Genomic DNA, 21177 nt, shown 5'->3' with positions numbered 1-21177 from the left:
ATGGCTTTATGATGCAGGTTAGAGCTGTGTGAAAGACCAAGACAAGGTAAGTGGGTGCCGGTGATGCTGGAGTGAGGAGCATAAGTGAAGGGATTGTAAACATTATCTGCTTAAGTTCTGCTTTATAATCTTGTTATTACATATTTGTTCTTCAGTAATAAAGGAACGAATCATACTTCAGATTACAAATTCTGAACCTTTTCATGGCATTAGATTTTAATTTAGACTACCGAGTGGCAATAATTCACTCAAATTCTCCTGATGTGATAAAATAGTTTCCAAACAGACTTGAGGCACCTTAGGAACTAGCAAATGTAGATATATTTCTTATCTAGTGATGAGAAAATGCAAAAGCATAAAGCTTATGTTAGAAAAAATATTGTAGAATATTTTAGGAACATTGTATAGGTATGGATTATAGTCAACAGATGATTATGAAGAGATTTAGTCACAGAACATAATATTTTGTCTTACGTAATGGTGCTGGGAAAAGAACAGATGATTAATGTGTGTTTATGCAGAATATCTGGGAGTAAAGACGTATATGGATAACCACAGAAAGGAATCTTGCGAGGTGAATCTATTGCATTTCCTCTGAACAGTTTGACGGTTTCAAAAGTCTTAGGCTGTGCACAGCATGTGTCAGAGTTGGAGACTGACCAGTGCTTCATGTGAGCGCTTGAGTGAGGCTAAGTCGATATAAAATGCCAAAGTTTCCCACATTTCATATACAGTGTAGAGGATTGATATAGACTACGGATCCTATTTCTTTTTCCTTTTACTTATCTTTCTTTTTTATCTTTCTATTTTCTTATTCCTCTTTTATTCTTTTTTTGTCTAAAGTTCCATTCAGCGACTTAAGTCCTCAGTGAGACTAAATGAAACATGGAACGGGCCAAATAAATGAATAAAGAAATTAATCTGATAGTTTTAAAGAAAATACAGACACTTATGTTTTTATAGCAGGTAAATACGTCATAGATGTTACAGAAGGTGTGAAAAGACAAACAGTTCCAAAGCTTGGTGATGTAAAGAAGAAAGCAAGTATCATAACGGACCTCACTTTAATGTTCTCAGCATACTTACGAACGCAGCATTGGCAACCATCCTCCTTACAGCCTTTAGCGAGAACCTTGCCCTCACAGGAGGAGCCCGTAGCTTGACAGACGCCATTCTTCTTCTCGCAAGCTGGCTTTTTCGTGCAATTTAGAGCTGTGTGAAAGACCAAGACAAGGTAAGTGGGTGCCGGTGATGGTGGAGTGAGGAGCATCAGTCAAGAGATTGTAAACATTATCTGCTTAGGTTCTGCTTTATAATCTTGTTATTACATATTTGTTCTTCATTCATAAAGGAATTAATCATACTTGACATTACAGATGCCTAACCTTTTCATGGCATTAGATTTTAGGTAAGACTACCGAGTGGCAATACATTTCGTAAAATACATCTGATGTGATAAAATAGTTTCCAAACAGACTTGGGAGAAATATGGTGACACAGGAATTAGCAAATGTAGATATATTTCTTATCTAGTAATGGGAAAATGCAAGAGCATAAAGTTGCTATATGAAAACATAATGTAAAATGATTTAGGAATATTATATAGATATGGATTATAGTCAACAAATGATTATGAAGAGATTTAGTCACAGACCATAATATTTTGTCTTACATAATGGTGCTGGAAAGAGTACAAAAGATTAATGTGTGTTTATGCAGAATATCTGGGAGTAAAGACGTATATGGATAACCAGAGAAAGGAATCTTGCGAGGTGAATCTATTGCATTTCCTCTTAACAGTTTGACGATTTCAAAAGTCTTAGGCTGTGCACAGCAAGTGTCAGAGCTGGAGACTGACCAGGGCTTCATGTGAGCGCTTGAGTGAGGCTGAGTTGATACAAAATGCCAAAGTTTCCCACATTTCATATATACACTGTAGAGGGATTGATATAGACTACGGATAATATTTTTTTCTTCTTTTTTGTCTAAGTTTCCAGTCACCGACATAAGTCCTTATCGAGACAGAATGAAAAAAGAAGAAATAAATCTTATAGTTTTAAAGAAAATATCGATATCTGTATTTTCAAAGCAGGTACATACGTCATAGATGTTACAGAAGGAGTGAAAGACAAACAGTTCCAAAGCTTGGTGATGTAAAGAAGAAAACAAGTATCATAACGAACCTCACTTTACTGTTCTCAGCATACTTACGAAGGCAGCATTGGCAACCATCCCCCTTACAGCCTTTAGCGAGAACCTTGCCCTCACAGGAGGAGCCCGTAGCTTGACAGAAGCCATTCTTATTCTCGCAAGCTGGCTTTTTCTTGCAGGTTAGAGCTGTGTGAAAGACCAAGACAAGGTAAGTGGGTTCCAGTGATGCTGGAGTGAGAAGCATAAGTGAAGGGATTGTAAACATTATCTGCTTAGGTTCTGCTTTATAATCTTGTTATTACATATTTGTTCTTCAGTAATAAAGGAACGAATCATACTTCAGTTTACAGATGCATAACCTCTTCATGGCATTAGATTTTAGTTTAGACTACCGAGTGACAATTTATTCCTTAAAATACACATGATGTGATAAAGTAGTTTCCAAACAGACTTGGGAGAAATATGGTGACACATCTTAGGAACTAGCAAATGTAGATATTTTTCTTATCTGGTGATGGGAAAATACAAAAGCATAAAGCTGCTATATGAAAATATATTGTAAAATATTTTAGGAATATTATATAGATATGGATTATAGTCAACAAATGATTATGAAGAGATTTAGTCAGAGAACATAATATTTTGTCTTACATAATGGTGCTGGAAAGAGTACAAAAGATTAATGTGTGTTTATGCAGAATATCTGGAAGTAAAGACGTATATGGATAACCACAGAAAGGAATCTTGCGAGGTGAATCTATTGCATTTCCTCTTAACAGTTTGACGAGTTCAAAAGCCTTAGGCTGTGCACAGCAAGTGTCAGAATTGGAGACTGACCAGTGCTTCATGTGAGCGCTTGAGTGAGGCTGTGTTGATACAAAATGCCAAAGTTTCCCACTTTGTATATATGCAGTGTAGAGGCATTGTTATAGACTACGAATACTATTTTTTTCCTTTTTGTCTCAGTTTCCAGTCATCGACATACAGCCTCATCGAGACAATGAAAAAAGAAATTAATCTCATAGTTTTAAAGAAAACACAGACACCTGTGTTTTTAAAGCAGGTACATACGTCATAGATGTTACAGAAGGAGTGAAAAGACTAACAGTTCCAAAGCTTGGTGATGTAAAGAAGAAAACAAGTATCATAACGGACCTCACTTTACTGTTCTCAGCATACTTACGAAGGCAGCATTGGCAACCATCCCCCTTACAGCCGTTAGCGAGAACCTTGCCCTCACAGGAGGAGCCCGTAGCTTGACAGAAGCCATTCTTCCTCTCACAAGATGGCTTTATCTTGCAGGTTAGAGCTGTGTGAAAAACCAAGACAAGGTAAGTGGGTGCCGGTGATGCTGGAGTGAGGAGCATAAGTGAAGGGATTGTAGACATTATCTGTGTAGGTTCTGCTTTATAATCTTGTTATTACATATTTGTTCTTCACTATTAAAGGAACGAATCATACATCAGATTTTAATTCAGGCTACCAAGTGACAATTCATTTCGTAAGATACATCTGATGTGATGAAATAGTTTCCAAACAGACTTGGGAGAAATATGGTGGCACACCTTAGGAACTAGCAAATGTAGATATATTTCTTATCTAGTGATGGGAAAATGCAAAAGCATAAAGCTTCTATATGAAAATATATTCAAAGATAATCTAGGAGTATCATATGGATATGGATTACAGTCAACATATGATTTATGTTGAGGTTTAAAATCACAGAACTTAATGTTTTGTCTCACATAATGGTGCTAGAAAGGGTACAAAAGATTAATGCGTGTTTATGTAGAATACCTGGGAGTAAAGACGTATATGGATAACCACAGAAAGGAATCTTGCGAGGTGAATCTATTGCATTTCCTCTTAACAGTTTAACGATTTCAAAAGTCTTAGGCTGTGCACAGCAAGTGTCAGAGCTGGAGACTGACCAGTGCTTCATGTGAGCGCTTGAGTGAGGCTGAGTTGATACACAAAATGACGAAGTTTCCCACATTTTATATACAGTGTAGAGGGATTGATATAAACTATGGACACAATTCATTTTTTCTTTCATCTATTTTCTTTTTTTCTTATTTTATCAATCATTTTTTTTCTTTTTGTCTATAGTTCCATTCAGCGACTTAAGTCCTCATCGAGACTGTATGAAACATGGAACGGGCCAAACACATGAATAATGAAATCAATCTGATACTTTTAAAGAAAATACAGACATCTGTGATTTTAACGCAGGTACATACGTCATAGATGTTACAAAAGATGTGAAAAGACAAACAGTTCCAAAGCTTGGCGATGTAAAGAAGAAAGCAAATATTATAACGGACCTCACTTTACTGTTCTCAGCATACTTACGAAGGCAGCATTGGCAACCATCCCCCTTACAGCCGTTAGCGAGAACCTTGCCCTCACAGGAGGAGCCCGTAGGTTGACAGAAGCCATTCTTATTCTCGCAAGATGGCTTTATCTTGCAGGTTAGAGCTGTGTGAAAGACCAAGACAAGGTAAGTGGGTGCTGGTGATGCTGGAGTGAGGAGCATGAGTGAAGGGGTTGTAAACATTATCTGCTTAGGTTCTGCTTTATAATCTTGTTATTACATATTTGTTCTTCAGTAATAAAGGAACGAATCATACTTCAAATTACATATGCTTAACCTCTTCATGGCATTAGATTTTAGTTTAGACTACCGAGTGGTAATTCATTCCGTAAAATGTATACCTGATGTGATAAAATAGTTTCCAAACAGACTTGGGAGAAATATGGTGACACACGTTAGGAACTAGCAAATATAGATATATTTCTTATCTAGTGATGACAAACTGCAAAAGCATAAAGCTGCTATACTCATAAACTATTTCACATGTCTTTTTTTCTTTCATCTATTTTCTTTTTTCTTATTTTATCAATCATTTTTTTCTTTTTGTCTATAGTTCCATTCAGCGACTTAAGTCCTCATCGAGACTGTAGTGAAACATGGAACGGGCCAAACACATGAATAATGAAATCAATCTGATACTTTTAAAGAAAATACAGACATCTGTGTTTTTAACGCAGGTACATACGTCATAGATGTTACAAAAGATGTGAAAAGACAAACAGTTCCAAAGCTTGGCGATGTAAAGAAGAAAGCAAATATTATAACGGACCTCACTTTACTGTTCTCAGCATACTTACGAAGGCAGCATTGGCAACCATCCCCCTTACAGCCGTTAGCGAGAACCTTGCCCTCACAGGAGGAGCCCGTAGGTTGACAGAAGCCATTCTTATTCTCGCAAGATGGCTTTATCTTGCAGGTTAGAGCTGTGTGAAAGACCAAGACAAGGTAAGTGGGTGCTGGTGATGCTGGAGTGAGGAGCATGATGAAAACATATTGTAAGATAATTTAGGAATATTATATAGATATGGATTATAGTCAACAGATGATTTATGATGAGGTTTAGAATCACAGAACATAATATTTTGTCTTACATAATGGTGCTGGAAAGAGTACAAAAGATTAATGCGTGTTTATGCAGAATATCTGGGAGTAAAGACGTATATGGATAACCACAGAAAGGAATCTTACGAGGTGAATCTATTGCATTTCCTCTTAACAGTTTGACGATTTCAAAAGTCTTAGGCTGTGCACAGCAAGTGTCAGAGCTGGAGACTGACCAGTGCTTCATGTGAGCGCTTGAGTGAGGCTGAGTTGATACAGAAATGACGAAGTTTCCCACATTTTATATACAGTGTAGAGGGACTGATATAGACTCCGAATACAATGTCTTTTTTTCTTTCATTTATTTTTCATTTTTCTATTTTTTCATTAATTTCATTTTTACTATAGTTCCATTCAGCGACTTAAGTCCTCATCGAGACTGAGTGAAACATGGAACGGGCCAAATACATGAATAAAGAAATCAATCTAATACTTTTAAAGAAAATGCAGACATCTGTGTTTTTAAAGCAGGTACATACGTCATAGATGTTACAGAAGGAGTGAAAGATAAACAGTTCCAAAGCTTGGTGATGTACAGAAGAAAACAAGTATCATAACGGACCTCACTTTAATGTTCTCAGCATACTTACGAATACAGCATTGGCAACCATCCCCCTTACAGCCTTTAGCGATAATCTTGCCCTCACAGGAGGAGCCCGTAGGTTGACAGAAGCCATTCTTATTCTCGCAAGATGGCTTTATCGTGCAGGTTAGAGCTGTGTGAAAGACCAAGACAAGGTAAGTGGGTGCCGGTGATGCTGGAATGAGGAGCATAAGTGAAGGGATTGTAAACATTATCTGCTTAGGTTCTGCTTTATAATCTTGTTATTACATATTTGTTCTTCAGTAATAAAGGAACGAATCATACTTCAGATTACATACGCTTAACCTCTTCATGGCATTAGATTTTAATTCAGACTTCCGAGTTATAATTCATTCCGTATGATACACTGATGTGATAAAATGGTTTCCAAGCAGACTTAGGAGAAATATGGTGACACACCTTAGGAACTAACAAATGAAGATATATTTCGTATTAAGTGATGGGGAAAATGCAAAAGCATAAACCTGCTATATGAAAACATATTATAAACAATTTCAGGAATATTATATGGTTATGGATTACAGTTAACAGATGATTTATGATCAGGTTCAGAATCACAGAACATAATATTTTGTCTTACATAACGGCGCTGGAAAGAGTACAAAAGATTAATGTGTGTTTATGCAGAATATCTGGGAGTAAAGACGTATATGGATAACCACAGAAAGGAATCTTGCGAGGTGAATCTATTGCATTTCCTCTGAACAGTTTGACGATTTCAAAAGTCTTAGGCTGTGCACAGCAAGTGTCAGAGCTGGAGACTGACCAGTGCTTCATGTGAGCGCTTGAGTGAGGCTGTGTTGATACAGAAATGCCGAAGTTTCCCACATTTCATATATACACTGTAGAGGGATTGATATAGATTACGGATACTATTATTTCTTTTTTTTTGCCTAAGGTTCCAGTCATCAACAAAAGTCCTCATTGAGACTGAATGAAACATGAAACAGTCCAAATAAATGAGAAAAAAGAGAATAATCTAAGATTTTTAAAGAAAATGCAGACACATGTGTTTTTAAAGCAGGTACATACGTCATAGATGTTACAGAAGGAGTGAAAAGACAAACAGTTCCAAAGCTTGGTGATGTAAAGAAGAAAACAAGTATCATAACGGACCTCACTTTACTGTTCTCAGCATACTTACGAACGCAGCATTGGCAACCATCCCCCTTACAGCCGTTAGCGAGAACCTCGCCCTCACAGGAGGAGCCCATAGCTTGACAGAAGCCATTCTTCCTCTCGCAAGATGGCTTTATGGTGCAGGTTAGAGCTGTGTGAAAGACCAGGACAAGGTAAGTGGGTGCTGGTGATGCTGGAGTGAGGAGCATGAGTGAAGGAATTATAAACATGATATATGTCTGGACACAGATCTATCTTATATGTTTACATGTCTCGATTTTACATATTGGTTTCCACTGATAACATGGTTAGTTATATTTCAAATTGCAAAGACCTGAACCTTTTGATTGCATTAGATTATAATTGAAAAGTTCTAATGATAAAACAGAGTTACACAGAATTTGGTGCCTGAGATATTTGACTTTTTAAAGAAAAATTTTAGTGGCTGATTCTAAATATGGCATCAGTTTTTCTCTATCAGCTCTGCTTATCGAGATATGATATACCCCCAATTGCTATGCATACGACAGAGCTGGCATAAGGACTGAAGACTACAAATCATTATTGTTGCCCTTTTCATAGAAAATGGCTTCATACAAGTAGAATTTGCTGATTTATGATTAAGTTACATCCATAGAATCAGATAATTGTGAAAGAAGCATAGAAAGTTATATATCACTGATACAATGTTCATTTACTCGGACATCACCGTTTCAAAGACTTCTTGTGGTGAGCTGCGCCAGGACAATCACGTTGAATGGTCCAGCAGTAATCCACCATCATATGGGTATCCCAGTGTCCCAGGTATGGGTATCCCAGTGTCCCCGGGATCTTTCTTCCACGGTTCTTAAATCTTGGTGAAATCGTTGTCCCCGTTCCTCACTTCGGTTACCAAGGTTGTCTGGCCAAGTGGGTGTGGAGGTAATGCACTTTGATGTTCATTTTACAGCCAAGTTGAGGGAAAGAAGATGGCAGGTTCTCCACTAGTTCAGGGTAGTTATCTGCTTTATGGTGACCAAGACAATTCCTTACAACCACAGTGAACGAAGACCATGCCTCTGCCTCAACATTGGTCATTGAATCTTGGAAATGTGGGTCTTTCATGAGTTCCATGATTTGTGACCCGTCGACAATACCTGCCTTCACCTTCTCCATGATCAGCGATGGACATTTTCTTCATATGTAGTCAAAGCAGAGTGTCCTTCATGGTTCCAAACCTTCACAAACTGTTTCATTAAACCTACTTTGATGTGCAGTGGTGGTACAATGATCTTATCTCTGTCAACCAAGAGTTATGCGATGAAATTCTTTTCTCCCACCACCAGGTTTTCTCTCAGAGGCCATTGTTTTCTCAGCCAGTGCTCATCCTCATCTCTACTATCCCAGAGACAGATAAATCAGGGCTACTTGTTGTACCCACTCTGCTGACCCAGGAGAAGAGTCACCATCTTAAGATCCACACACATTAACCATTGGTGATGGTGGTATGATATCTTGTGTAAGACAAGAGCATTTGTGTCCTACTGTTCAGTCATCTTAGTTGAGTGATCAATTGGGATTGATCCATATTTGTTGTCATTGTGTAGAAGCACAAAATTTTAAGTTCCGCTTAGAAGTATGTATGCTCATTAGAGGTACATTTATGTATTAGTGCATTATCTCAAACACTAGAGCTGCAAAAAGGAAATTAAGGTCATATTCATATTCACTGGCGTAAGTACACCTAGAATCAGGTCTAAAATCTGAGGCACTAATTTTTTTTTCTAATTTGTTCCCCTGTAATCTAAGAGCTTTAAAGAAAGGGAAATCTTACGTATATATTCTTTAAAGACAGGTCGAAGCTGTAACAAAAGGCATGACAAGGCAAAGAGTTCCAAAGTTTGATGATGCAGAGAAAGAAACAGACATCACAACGGACCACAGTACAGCACTGACAGCATTACTTACGAACGCAGCATTGGCAACCATCCCCCTTACAGCCGTTAGCGAGAATCATGCCCTCACAGGAGGAGCCCGTAGCTTGACAGACGCCATTCTTCCTCTCGCAAGATGGCTTTATGGTGCAGTTTAGAGCTGTTTGAAAGACCAAGACAAGGTAAGTGGGTGCCGGGGATGGTGGAGTGAGGAGCATGAGTGAAGGGATTGTAAATGACACTCTTTGCCTCTCGATTAGGGAGGGAAGGATACTATTTCATGTGTAGCAGGATGGCGACGTGAAGGGATGAAGGCAGCAAGTATGAATATGTGCATGTGTATACATATATATGTATGTGAATATGCATGTATGTATACGCTGAAATGTATATGTATGTATATATGTCTGTATGAGCGTTTATGCATTCTATAAAGAGAGCAAATGAGAGTTGGGGTGAGAGAGTATCATTAAATTTTAGGGAGAATAAAAATATGTTTTGGAAGGAAGTAAATAAAGTGCGTAAGACAAGGGTACAAATGGAAACTTCAGTGAAGGGGGCTAATGGGGAGGTGATAACAAGTAGTGATGATGTGAGAGGGAGATGGAGTGAGTATTTTGAAGGTCTCTTGAATGTGTTTGATGATAGAGTGGCAGATATACGGTGTTTTGGTTGAGGTGGTGTGCAAAGTTAGAGGGTTTGTGAGAATGATTTGGTAAACAGGAAAGAGGTAGTAAAACCTTTGCGGAAGATGAAAGCCAGCAAGGCAGCAGGTTTGGATGGTATTGGAGTGGAATTTATTAAAAAAGGGGGTGACTGTATTGTTTACTGGTTGGTAAGGTTATTTAATGTATGTATGACGCACGGTGAGGTGCCTCAGGATTGGCGAAATGATTGCATAGTGTCACTGTACAAAGGCAAAGGGAATACAAGTGAGTGCTCAAATTACAGAGGTATAAGTTTGTTGAGTATTCCTTGTAAATTATATGGGAGGGTATTGATTGAGAGGGTGAAGGCAAATACAGAGCATCAGATTGGGGAAGAGCAGTGTGGTTTCAGAAGTGGTAGAGGATGTGTGGATCAGGTGTTTGCTTTGAAGAATGTATGTGAGAAATACTTAGAAAAGCAAATGGATTTGTATGTATCATTTATGGATCTGGAGAGGTCATATGATAGAGTTGATAGAGATGCTCTGTGGAAGGTATTAAGAATATATGGTGTGGGAGGCAAGTTGTTAGAAGCAGTGACAAGTTTTTATCGAGGATGTAAGGCATGTGTACGTGTAGGAAGAGAGGAAAGTGATTGGTTCTCAGTGAATGTAGGTTTGCGGCAGGGGTGTGTGATGTCTCCATGGTTGTTTAGTTTGTTTATGGATGGAGTTGTTAGGGAGGTGAATGCAAGAGTTTTGGAAAGAGGGGCAAGTATGAATTCTGTTGTGGTTGAGAGAGCTTGGGAAGTGAGTCAGTTGTTGTTCGCTGATAATATAGCGCTGGTGGCTGATCATGTGAGAAACTGCAGAAGCCGGTGGCTGAGTTTAGCAAAGTGTTTGAAGAAAGAAAGTTAAGAGTAAACGCGAATAAGAGCAAGGTTATTAGGTACAATAGGGTTGAGGGAAAAGTCAGTTGGGAGGTAAGTTTGAATGGAGAAAAACTGGAGGCAGTAAAGTGTTTTAGATATCTGGGAGTGGATCTGGCAGCGGATGGAACCATGGAAGCGGAAGTGAATCATAGGGTGGTAGAGGAGGTGAAAGTTCTGGTAGCGTTGAAGAATGTTTGGAAGTCGAGAACATTATCTCGGGAAGCAAAAATGGGTATGTTTGAGGGAATAGTGGTTCCAACAATGTTGTATGGTTGCGAGGCGTCGGATATGGATAGAATTGTGCGCAGGAGGGTTGATGTGCTGGAAATGAGATGTTTGAGGACAATGTGTGGTGTGAGGTGGTTTGATCGAGTAAGTTATGTAAGGGTAAGAGAGATGTGTGGAAATAAAAAGAGCGTGGTTGAGAGAGCAGAAGAGGGTGTTTTGAAATGGTTTGGGCACATGGAGAGAATGAGTGAGGAAAGATTGATCAACAGGATATATGTGTCGGAGGTAGAGGGAACGAGGAGAAGTGGGAGACCAAGTTGGAGGTGGAAAGATGGAGTGAAAAAGATTTTGTGTGATCGGGGCCTGAACATGCAGGAGGGTGAAAGGCGGGCAAGGAATAAAATGAATTGGATCGATGTGGTATACCGGGGTTGACATGCTGTCAGTGGATTGAATCAAGGCATGTGAAGCGTCTGGGGTAAACCATGAAAAGCTGTGTAGGTATGTATATTTGCGTGTGTGGACGTATGTATATACATGTGTATGGGGGTGGGTTGGGCCATTTCTTTCGTCTGTTTCCTTGCGCTACCTCGCAAACGCGGGAGACAGCAAAAAAAAAAAAAAGATATATATATATATATATATATATATATATATATATATATATATATATATATATATATATATATATATATATATATATATATATATATATATGTATTTTTATTTATCTATTTATTTATATTTATTTATATATATATATATATATATATATATATATATATATATATATATATATATATATATATACATGTAAATATATATGATAGAGTTGATAGAGATGCTCTGTGGAAGGTATTAAGAATATATGGTGTGGGAGGAAAGTTGTTAGAAGCAGTGAAAAGTTTTTATCGAGGATGTAAGGCATGTGTACGTGTAGGAAGAGAGGAAAGTGATTGGTTCTCAGTGAATGTAGGTTTGCGGCAGGGGTGTGTGATGTCTCCATGGTTGTTTAATTTGTTTATGGATGGGGTTGTTAGGGAGGTAAATGCAAGAGTTTTGGAAAGAGGGGCAAGTATGAAGTCTGTTGGGGATGAGAGAGCTTGGGAAGTGAGTCAGTTGTTGTTCGCTGATGATACAGCGCTGGTGGCTGATTCATGTGAGAAACTGCAGAAGCTGGTGACTGAGTTTGGAAAAGTGTGTGGAAGAAGAAAGTTAAGAGTAAATGTGAATAAGAGCAAGGTTATTAGGTACAGTAGGGTTGAGGGTCAAGTCAATTGGGAGGTGAGTTTGAATGGAGAAAAACTGGAGGAAGTGAAGTGTTTTAGATATCTGGGAGTGGATCTGGCAGCGGATGGAACCATGGAAGCGGAAGTGGATCATAGGGTGGGGGAGGGGGCGAAAATCCTGGGGGCCTTGAAGAATGTGTGGAAGTCGAGAACATTATCTCGGAAAGCAAAAATTGGTATGTTTGAAGGAATAGTGGTTCCGACAATGTTGTATGGTTGCGAGGCGTGGGCTATGGATAGAGTTGTGCGCAGGAGGATGGATGTGCTGGAAATGAGATGTTTGAGGACAATGTGTGGTGTGAGGTGGTTTGATCGAGTAAGTAACGTAAGGGTAAGAGAGATGTGTGGAAATAAAAAGAGCGTGGTTGAGAGAGCAGAAGAGGGTGTTTTGAAGTGGTTTGGGCACATGGAGAGGATGAGTGAGGAAAGATTGACCAAGAGGATATATGTGTCGGAGGTGGAGGGAACAAGGAGAAGAGGGAGACCAACTTGGAGGTGGAAAGATGGAGTGAAAAAGATTTTGTGTGATCGGGGCCTGAACATGCAGGAGGGTGAAAGGAGGGCAAGGAATAGAGTGAATTGGAGCGATGTGGTATACCGGGGTTGACGTGCTGTCAGTGGATTGAAGCAGGGCATGTGAAGCGTCTGGGGTAAACCATGGAAAGCTGTGTAGGTATGTATATTTGCGTGTGTGGACGTATGTATATACATGTGTATGGGGGGGGGGTGGGCCATTTCTTTCGTCTGTTTCCTTGCGCTACCTCGCAAACGCGGGAGACAGCGACAAAGTATAATAATAATAATAATAATATATATATATATATATATATATATATATATATATATATATATATATATATATATATATATATATATATATATATATATATATATATATATATGAGTAAGTACCAGGAGAGACTGAGTACAGAATGGAAAAAGGTGAGAACAATGGAAGTAAGGGGAGTGGGGGAGGAATGGGATGTATTTAGGGAAGCAGTGATGGCTTGCGCAAAAGATGCTTTTGGCATGAGAAGAGTGGGAGGTGGGTTGATTAGAAAGAGTAGTGAGTGGTGGGATGAAGAAGTAAGATTATTAGTGAAAGAGAAGAGAGAGGCATTTGGACGATTTTTGCAGGGAAAAAATGCAATTGAGTGGGAGAGGTATAAGAGAAAGAGACAGGAGGTCAAGAGAAAGGTTCAAGAGGCGTAAAAGAGGGCAAATGAGAGTTGGGGTGAGAGAGTATCATTAAATTTTATGGAGAATAAAAAGATGTTCTGGAAGGAGGTAAATAAAGTGTGTAAGACAAGGGAGCAAATGGGAACTTCAGTGAAGGGAGCTAATGGGGAGGTGATAACAAGTAGTGGTGATGTGAGAAGGAGATGGAGTGAGTATTTTGAAGGTTTGTTGAATGTGTTTGATGATAGAGTGGCAGATATAGGGTGTTTTGGTCGAGGTGGTTTGCAAAGTGAGAGGGCTAGGGAAAATGATTTGGTAAATAGAGAAGAGGTAGTCAAAGCTTTGCGGAAGATGAAAGCCGGCAAGGCAGCAGGTTTGGATGGTATTGCAGTGGAAATTATTAAAAAAGGGGGTGACTGTATTGTTGAGTGGTTGGTAAGGTTATTTAATGTATGTATGATTCATGGTGAGGTGCCTCAGGATTGGCGGAATGATTGCATAATGCCATTGTACAAGGGCAAAGGGGATAAGAGTGAGTGCTCAAATTACAGAGGTATAAGTTTGTTGAGTATTCCTGGTAAATTATATGGGAGGGTATTCATTGAGAGGGTGAAGGCATGTACAGAGAATCAGAATGGGGAAGAGCAGTGTGGTTTCAGAAGTGGTAGAGGATGTGTGGATCAGGTGTTTGCTTTGAAGAATGTATGTGAGAAATACTTAGAAAACCAAATGGATTTGTTTGTAGCATTTATGGATCTGGAGAAGGCATATGATAGAGTTGATAGAGATGCTCTCTGGAAGGTACTAAGAATATATGGTGTGGGAGGCAAGTTGTTAGAAGCAGTGAGAAGTTTTTATCGAGGAATTAAGGCATGTGTACGTGTAGGAAGAGAGGAAAATGATTGGTTCTCAGTGAATGTAGGTTTGCGGCAGGGGTGTGTGATGTCTCCATGGTTGTTTAATTTGTTTATGGATGGAGTTGTTAGGGAGGTCAATGCAAGATATCTTAATCCCCTATCCCTGGGGATAGGGGATTAAGATATCCCTGGGGATAGGGGATTAGGATATCCCTGGGGATAGGGGATTAAGAATACTTCCCACGCATTCCTCACGTGTCCTAGAAGGCGACTAAAGGGGACGGGAGCGGGGGGCCAGAAATCATCCCCTCCTTGTATTTTAACTTTCTAAAAGGGGAAACAGAGGAAGGAGTCACGCGGGGAGTGCTCATCCTCCTCGAAGGCTCAGATTGGGGTGTCTAAATGTGTGTGGATGTAACCAAGATGAGAAAAAAGGAGAGATAGGTAGAATGTTTGAGGAAAGGAACCTAGATGTCTTGGCTCTGAGTAAAACGAAGCAAGAGGGTAAAGGGGAAGAGTGGTTTGGGAATGTCTTGGGAGTAAAGTCAGGGGTTAGTGAGAGGACAAGAGCAAGGGAAGGAGTAGCACTACTCCTGAATCAGGAGTTGTGGGAGTATGTGATAGAGTCTAAGAAAGTAAATTCTAGATTGATATGGGTAAAACAGAAAGTTGATGGAGAGAGATGGGTGATTATTGGTGCATATGCACCTGGGCATGAGAAGAAAGATCATGAGAGGCAAGTGTTTTCGGAGCAGTTGAATGAGTGTGTTAGTGGTTTTGATGCACAAGACGGGGTTATAGTGATGGGTGATTTGAATGCAAAGGTGAGTAATGTGGCAGTTGAGGGAATAATTGGTATACATGGAGTGTTCAGTGTTGTAAATGGAAATGGTGAAGAGCTTGTAGATTTATGTGCTGAAAAAGGACTGGTGATTGGGAATACCTGGTTTAAAAAGCGAGATATACATAAGTATACGTATGTAAGTAAGGGAGATGGCCAGAGAGCGTTATTGGATTACGTGTTAATTGATAGACGGACTAAAGAGAGACTTTTGGATGTTAATGTGCTGAGAGGTGCAACTGGAGGGATGTCTGATCATTATCTTGTGGAAGCGAAGGTGAAGATTTGTGGGGGTTTTCAGAAAAGAAGAATGTTGGGGTGAAGAGAGTGGTGAGAGTAAGTGAGCTTGGGAAGGAGACTTGTGTGAGGAAGTACCAGGAGAGACTGAGTACAGAATGGAAAAAGGTGAGAACAAAGGAGGTAAGGGGAGTGGGGGAGGAATGGGATGTATTTAGGGAAGCAGTGATGGCTTGCGCAAAAGATGCTTGTGGCATGAGAAGCGTGGGAGGTGGATTGATTAGAAAAGGTAGTGAGTGGTGGGATGAAGAAGTAAGATTAGAAGTGAAAGAGAAGAGAGAGGCATTTGAACGATTTTTGCAGGGAAAAAATACAAATGAGTGGGAGAGGTATAAAAGAAAGAGGCAGGAGGTCAAAAGAAAGGTGCAAGAGGTGAAAAATAGGGCAAATGAGAGTTGGGGTGAGAGAGTATCATTAAATTTCAGGGAGAATTGAAAGATGTTTTGGAAGGAGGTAAATAAAGTGCGTAAGACAAGGGAGCAAATGGGAACTTCAGTGAAGGGGGCTAATGGGGAGGTGGTAACAAGTAGTGGTGATGTGAGAAGAAGATGGAGTGAGTATTTTGAAGGTTTGTTGAATGTGTTTGATGATAGAGTGGCAGACGTGGGGTGTCTTGGTCGAGGTGGTGTGCAAAGTGAGAGGGTTAGGAAAAATTATTTGGTAAATAGAGAAGAGGTAGTAAAAGCTTTACGGAAGATGAAAGCCGGCAAAGCAGAAGGTTTGGATGGCATTGCAGTGGAATTTATTTAAAAAAGGGGGTGACTGTATTGTTGACTGGTTGGTAAGGTTATTTAATGTATGTATGATTCATGGTGAGGTGCCTGAGGATTGGCGGAATGCTTGCATAGCATCAGATTGGGGAAGAGCAGTGTGGTTTCAGAAGTGGTAGAGGATGTTTGGATCAGGTGTTTGCTTTGAAGAATGTATGCGAGAAATACTTAGAAAAACAAATGGATTTGTATGTAGCATCTATGGATCTGGAGAAGGCATATGATAGAGTTGATAGAGATGCTCTGTGGAAGGTACTAAGAATATATGGTGTGGGAGGCAAGTTGTTAGAAGCAGTGAAAAGTTTTTATCGAGGATGTAAGGCATGTGTACGTGTAGGAAGAGAGGAAAGTGATTGGTTCTAAGTGAACGTAGGTTTGCGGCAGGGATGTGTGATGTCTCCATGGTTGTTCAATTTGTTTATGGATGGGGTTTTTAGGGAGGTGAATGCAAGAGTTTTGGAAAGAGGGGCAAGTATACAGTCTGTTGTGGATGAGAGAGCTTGGGAAGTGAGTCAGTTGTTGTTCGCTGATGATACAGCGCTGGTGGCTGATTCATGTAAGAAACTGCAGAAGCTGGTGACTGAGTTTGGTAAAGTGTGTGAAAGAAGAAAGTTAAGAGTAAATGTGAATAAGAGCAAGGCTATTAGGTACAGTAGGGTTGAGGGACAAGTCAATTGGGAGGTAAGTTTGAATGTAGAAAAGCTGGAGGAAGTGAAGTGTTTTAGATATCTGGGAGTGGATCTGGCAGCGGATGGAACCATGGAAGCGGAGGTGAATCAAAATTCTGGGGGCCTTGAAGAATGTTTGGAAGTCGAGAACATTATCTCGGAAAGCAAAAATGGGTATGTTTGAAGGAACAGTGGTTCCAACAATGTTCTATGGTTGCGAGGCGTGGGCTATAGATAGAGTTGTGCGCAGGAGGGTGAATGTGCTGGAAATGAGATGTTTGAGGACAATATGTGGTGTGAGGTGGTTTGATCGAGTAAGTAATGTAAGGGTGAGAGAGATGTGTGGAAATAAAAAGAGTGTGGTTGAGAGAGCAGAAGAGGGTGTTTTGAAATGGTTTGGTCACATGGAGAGAATGAGTGAGGAAAGATTGACCAAGAGGATATATGTGTCAGAGGTGGAGGGAACGAGGAGAAGTGAGAGTCCAAATTGGAGGTGGAAAGATGGAGTGAAAAAGATTTTGAGTGATCGGGGCCTGAACAAGCAGGAGGGTGAAAGACGTGCAAGGAATAGAGTGAATTGGAACGATGTGGTATCCCGGGGTCGACGTGCTGTCAATGGATTGAACCAGGGCATGTGAAGCGTCTGGTGTAAACCATGGAAAGTGTGTGGGGCCTGGATGTGGAAAGGGAGCTGTGGTTTCGGTGCATTATTACATGACAGCTAGAGACTGAGTGTGAACGCCTTGGGACTTTGTTGTCTTTTCCTAGCGCTACCTCGCACACATGAGGGGGGAGGGGGTTGTTATTCCATGTGTGGCGAGGAGGCGATGGGAACAAATAAAGGCTGACAGTATGAATTATGTACATGTGTATATGTGTATATGTCTGTGTGTGTATATATATGTGTACATTGAGATGTATAGGTATGTATATTGTGCGTGTGTGGACATGTATGTATGTACATGTGTATGTGGGCGGGTTGGGCCATTCTTTTGTCTGTTTCCTTGCGCTACTTCGCTAACGCGGAAGACAGTGACAAAGCAAAATAAATAGATAAATACATATATATTGGAAAGGATCACAGTTTTGCGCGTGATCAAGATATTTCGATGAGTCCACGGGGAAAATGAAACACGATAAGTTCCCACTGCACTTTCGCTTAATAATCACATCATCAGTTTCCCCTGATAATGTGATTAATTCACGAAAGTGTCCTTGGAATCTTATCGTGTTTCATTTTCCTCGTGGACTCATACGAATTAATACATATATATATATATATATATATATATATATATATATATATATATATATATATATATATATATATATATATATATATATATATATATATATATATATATATATATATATGTGTGAAGCAACACTTACAAAGATGAATATGATGTTAAGTAACATCAAGTTACAATAGCTTACAATTTTTGATTTTATGTAATGAAAACAGTACCCTTTGAGTATTTATAGTAATAATCAAAAAATGTTTAACTGTTTTTCATAAATGGATGACTTAAAAACAGAAGTGGATCAATCACTAAAAATATGTGTGTTTTTAACTGGATGTATTTGGTTTTGAGGAATGTGCCATATTATGATCTTTTAGAAAAATTTTGTAAACATCTCGTCCCCATCACATCATTCAGAGCGATACCAGTTTGCAACAGCCTTCACTCCTGCCTGCAGTAGCATGCTTTCCGATTTGTTTCATGAGCTCCTCTTCGCCAACGGAACTACCTTGGCCCACCAGTGATGCTACTACGTTTGTGAATCAAGAACCATTGCAACACAAACCTCGCCAGGTGGTAGAGTGTCCCGCAGTGTATCGAGACAGACTTCCCCAGAACTTTTTTAAAGGGGAAGTAAATGTTTACTGGAGTGTTAGTTTTCATACATGGTGCTTTGACAAGAAAATAGTGAAATTGGAAAAAATGTAGCTTAGATATTGAAGCTTATTGATACAGTGGTTAAATTGATGAGAAATACTATTGACGTTTCCGTAAATAAATTATACATTTCCTTTTTCCATAGCCAGAGGTTGAAACATTATGTGACAGTCATTTTTTCATTTCATTTCAAGCTAGAAGTTTCAGTTTTCTAAATTGTTTCTTACATTTTTCATATGTATATATATGTATGTGTGTGTGTGTGTGTATATGTGTGTATGTATGTGTATGTGTGTGTATGTGTATATATATATATGTATATTATCCCTGGGGATAGGGGTGAAAGAATACTTCCCACGCTTTCCTCGCGTGTCGTAGAAAGCGACAAGAGGGGACGGGAGCGGGGGGCCAGAAATCCTCCCCTCCTTGTATTTTTTAACTTTCTAAAATGGGAAACAGAAGAAGGAGTCACGCGGGGAGTGCTCATCCTCCTCGAAGGTTCAGATTGGGGTGCCTAAATGTGTGTGGATGTAACCAAGATGTGAAAAAAGGAGAGATAGGTAGTATGTTTGAGGAAAGGAACCTGGATGTTTTGGCTCTGAGTGAAACGAAACTCAAGGGTAAAGGGGAAGTGGTTTGGGAATGTCTTGGGAGTAAAGTCAGGGGTTAGTGAGAGGACAAGAGCAAGGGAAGGAGTAGCAGTACTCCTGAAACAGGAGTTGTGGGAGTATGTGATAGAATGTAAGAAAGTAAATTCTCGATTAATATGGGTAAAACTGAAAGTTGATGGAGAGAGATGGGTGATTATTGGTGCATATGCACCTGGGCATGAAAAGAAAGATCATGAGAGGCAAGTGTTTTGGGAGCAGCTGAATGAGTGTGTTAGTGGTTTTGATGCACGAGACCGGGTTATAGTGATGGGTGATTTGAATGCAAAGGTGAGTAATGTGGCAGTTGAGGGAATAATTGGTATACATGGGGTGTTCAGTGTTGTAAATGGAAATGGTGAAGAGCTTGTAGATTTATGTGCTGAAAAAGGACTGATGATTGGGAATACCTGGTTTAAAAAGCGAGATATACATAAGTATACTTATGTAAGTAGGAGAGATGGCCAGAGAGCGTTATTGGATTACGTGTTAATTGACAGGCGCGCGAAAGAGAGACTTTTGGATGTTAATGTGCTGAGAGGTGCAACTGGAGGGATGTCTGATCATTATCTTGTGGAGGCTAAGGTGAAGATTTGTATGGGTTATCAGAAAAGAAGAGTGAATGTTGGGGTGAAGAGGGTGGTGAGAGTAAGTGAGCTTGGGAAGGAGACTTGTGTGAGGAAGTACCAGGAGAGACTGAGTACAGAATGGAAAAAGGTGAGAACAATGGAAGTAAGGGGAGTGGGGGAGGAATGGGATTTATTTAGGGAATCAGTGATGGATTGCGCAAAAGATGCTTGTGGCATGAGAAGAGTGGGAGGTGGGTTGATTAGAAAGGGTAGTGAGTGGTGGGATGAAGAAGTAAGAGTATTAGTGAAAGAGAAGAGAGAGGCATTTGGACGATTTTTGCAGGGAAAAAATGCAATTGAGTGGGAGATGTATAAAAGAAAGAGACAGGAGGTCAAGAGAAAGGTGCAAGAGGTGAAAAAAAGGGCAAATGAGAGTTGGGGTGAGAGAGTATCATTAAATTTTAGGGAGAATAAAAAGATGTTCTCGAAGGAGGTAAATAAAGTGCGTAAGACAAGGAAGCAAATGGGAACTTCAGTGAAGGGCGCAAATGGGGAGGTGATAACAAGTAGTGGTGATGTGAGAAGGAGATGGAGTGAGTATTTTGAAGGTTTGTTGAATGAGTGTGATGATAGAGTGGCAGATATAGTGTGTTTTGGTCGAGGTGGTGTGCAAAGTGAGAGGGTTAGGGAAAATGATTTGGTAAACAGAGAAGAGGTAGTAAAAGCTTTGCGGAAGATGAAAGCCGGCAAGGCAGCAGGTTTGGATGGTATTGCAGTGGAATTTATTAAAAAAGTGGGTGACTGTAATGTTGACTGGTTGGTAAGGTTATTTAATGTATGTATGACTCATGGTGAGGTGCCTGAGGATTGGCGGAATGCGTGCATAGTGCCATTGTACAAAGGCAAAGGGGATAAAGGTGAGTGCTCAAATTACAGAGGTATAAGTTTGTTGAGTATTCCTGGTAAATCATATGGGAGGGTATTGATTGAGAGGGTGAAGGCATGTACAGAGCATCAGATTGGGGAAGAGCAGTGTGGTTTCAGAAGTGGTAGAGGATGTGTGGATCAGGCAGGTGTTTGCTTTGAAGAAT

The 21177-nt window shown here is 39.8% G+C and overlaps 1 protein-coding gene across 1 annotated transcript in view; it reads right to left on the bottom strand.

Annotated features, from left to right (window-relative positions):
- Window positions 1-5655: 5655 nt before the first annotated feature.
- Window positions 5656-21177, bottom strand: part of LOC139748798 (uncharacterized) — a 30382-nt gene continuing 14860 nt past the window's right edge. Inside the window, exons 2-5 of the mRNA XM_071662232.1 lie at window positions 9297-9422; window positions 7375-7500; window positions 6189-6342; window positions 5656-5668 (exon numbers count right to left, since the gene is read on the bottom strand). Of these exons, the coding sequence (XP_071518333.1) occupies window positions 5656-5668; window positions 6189-6342; window positions 7375-7500; window positions 9297-9422 (419 nt within the window). The remainder of the gene's footprint in view (window positions 5669-6188; window positions 6343-7374; window positions 7501-9296; window positions 9423-21177) is intronic.

The sequence above is a fragment of the Panulirus ornatus genome, chromosome 5 (genome assembly GCF_036320965.1).
Source record: "Panulirus ornatus isolate Po-2019 chromosome 5, ASM3632096v1, whole genome shotgun sequence".
Taxonomy (NCBI): domain Eukaryota; kingdom Metazoa; phylum Arthropoda; class Malacostraca; order Decapoda; family Palinuridae; genus Panulirus; species Panulirus ornatus.
Note: the sequence above shows the minus strand (reverse complement) of the source record. Positions and strands in the feature narration are given on the sequence as shown.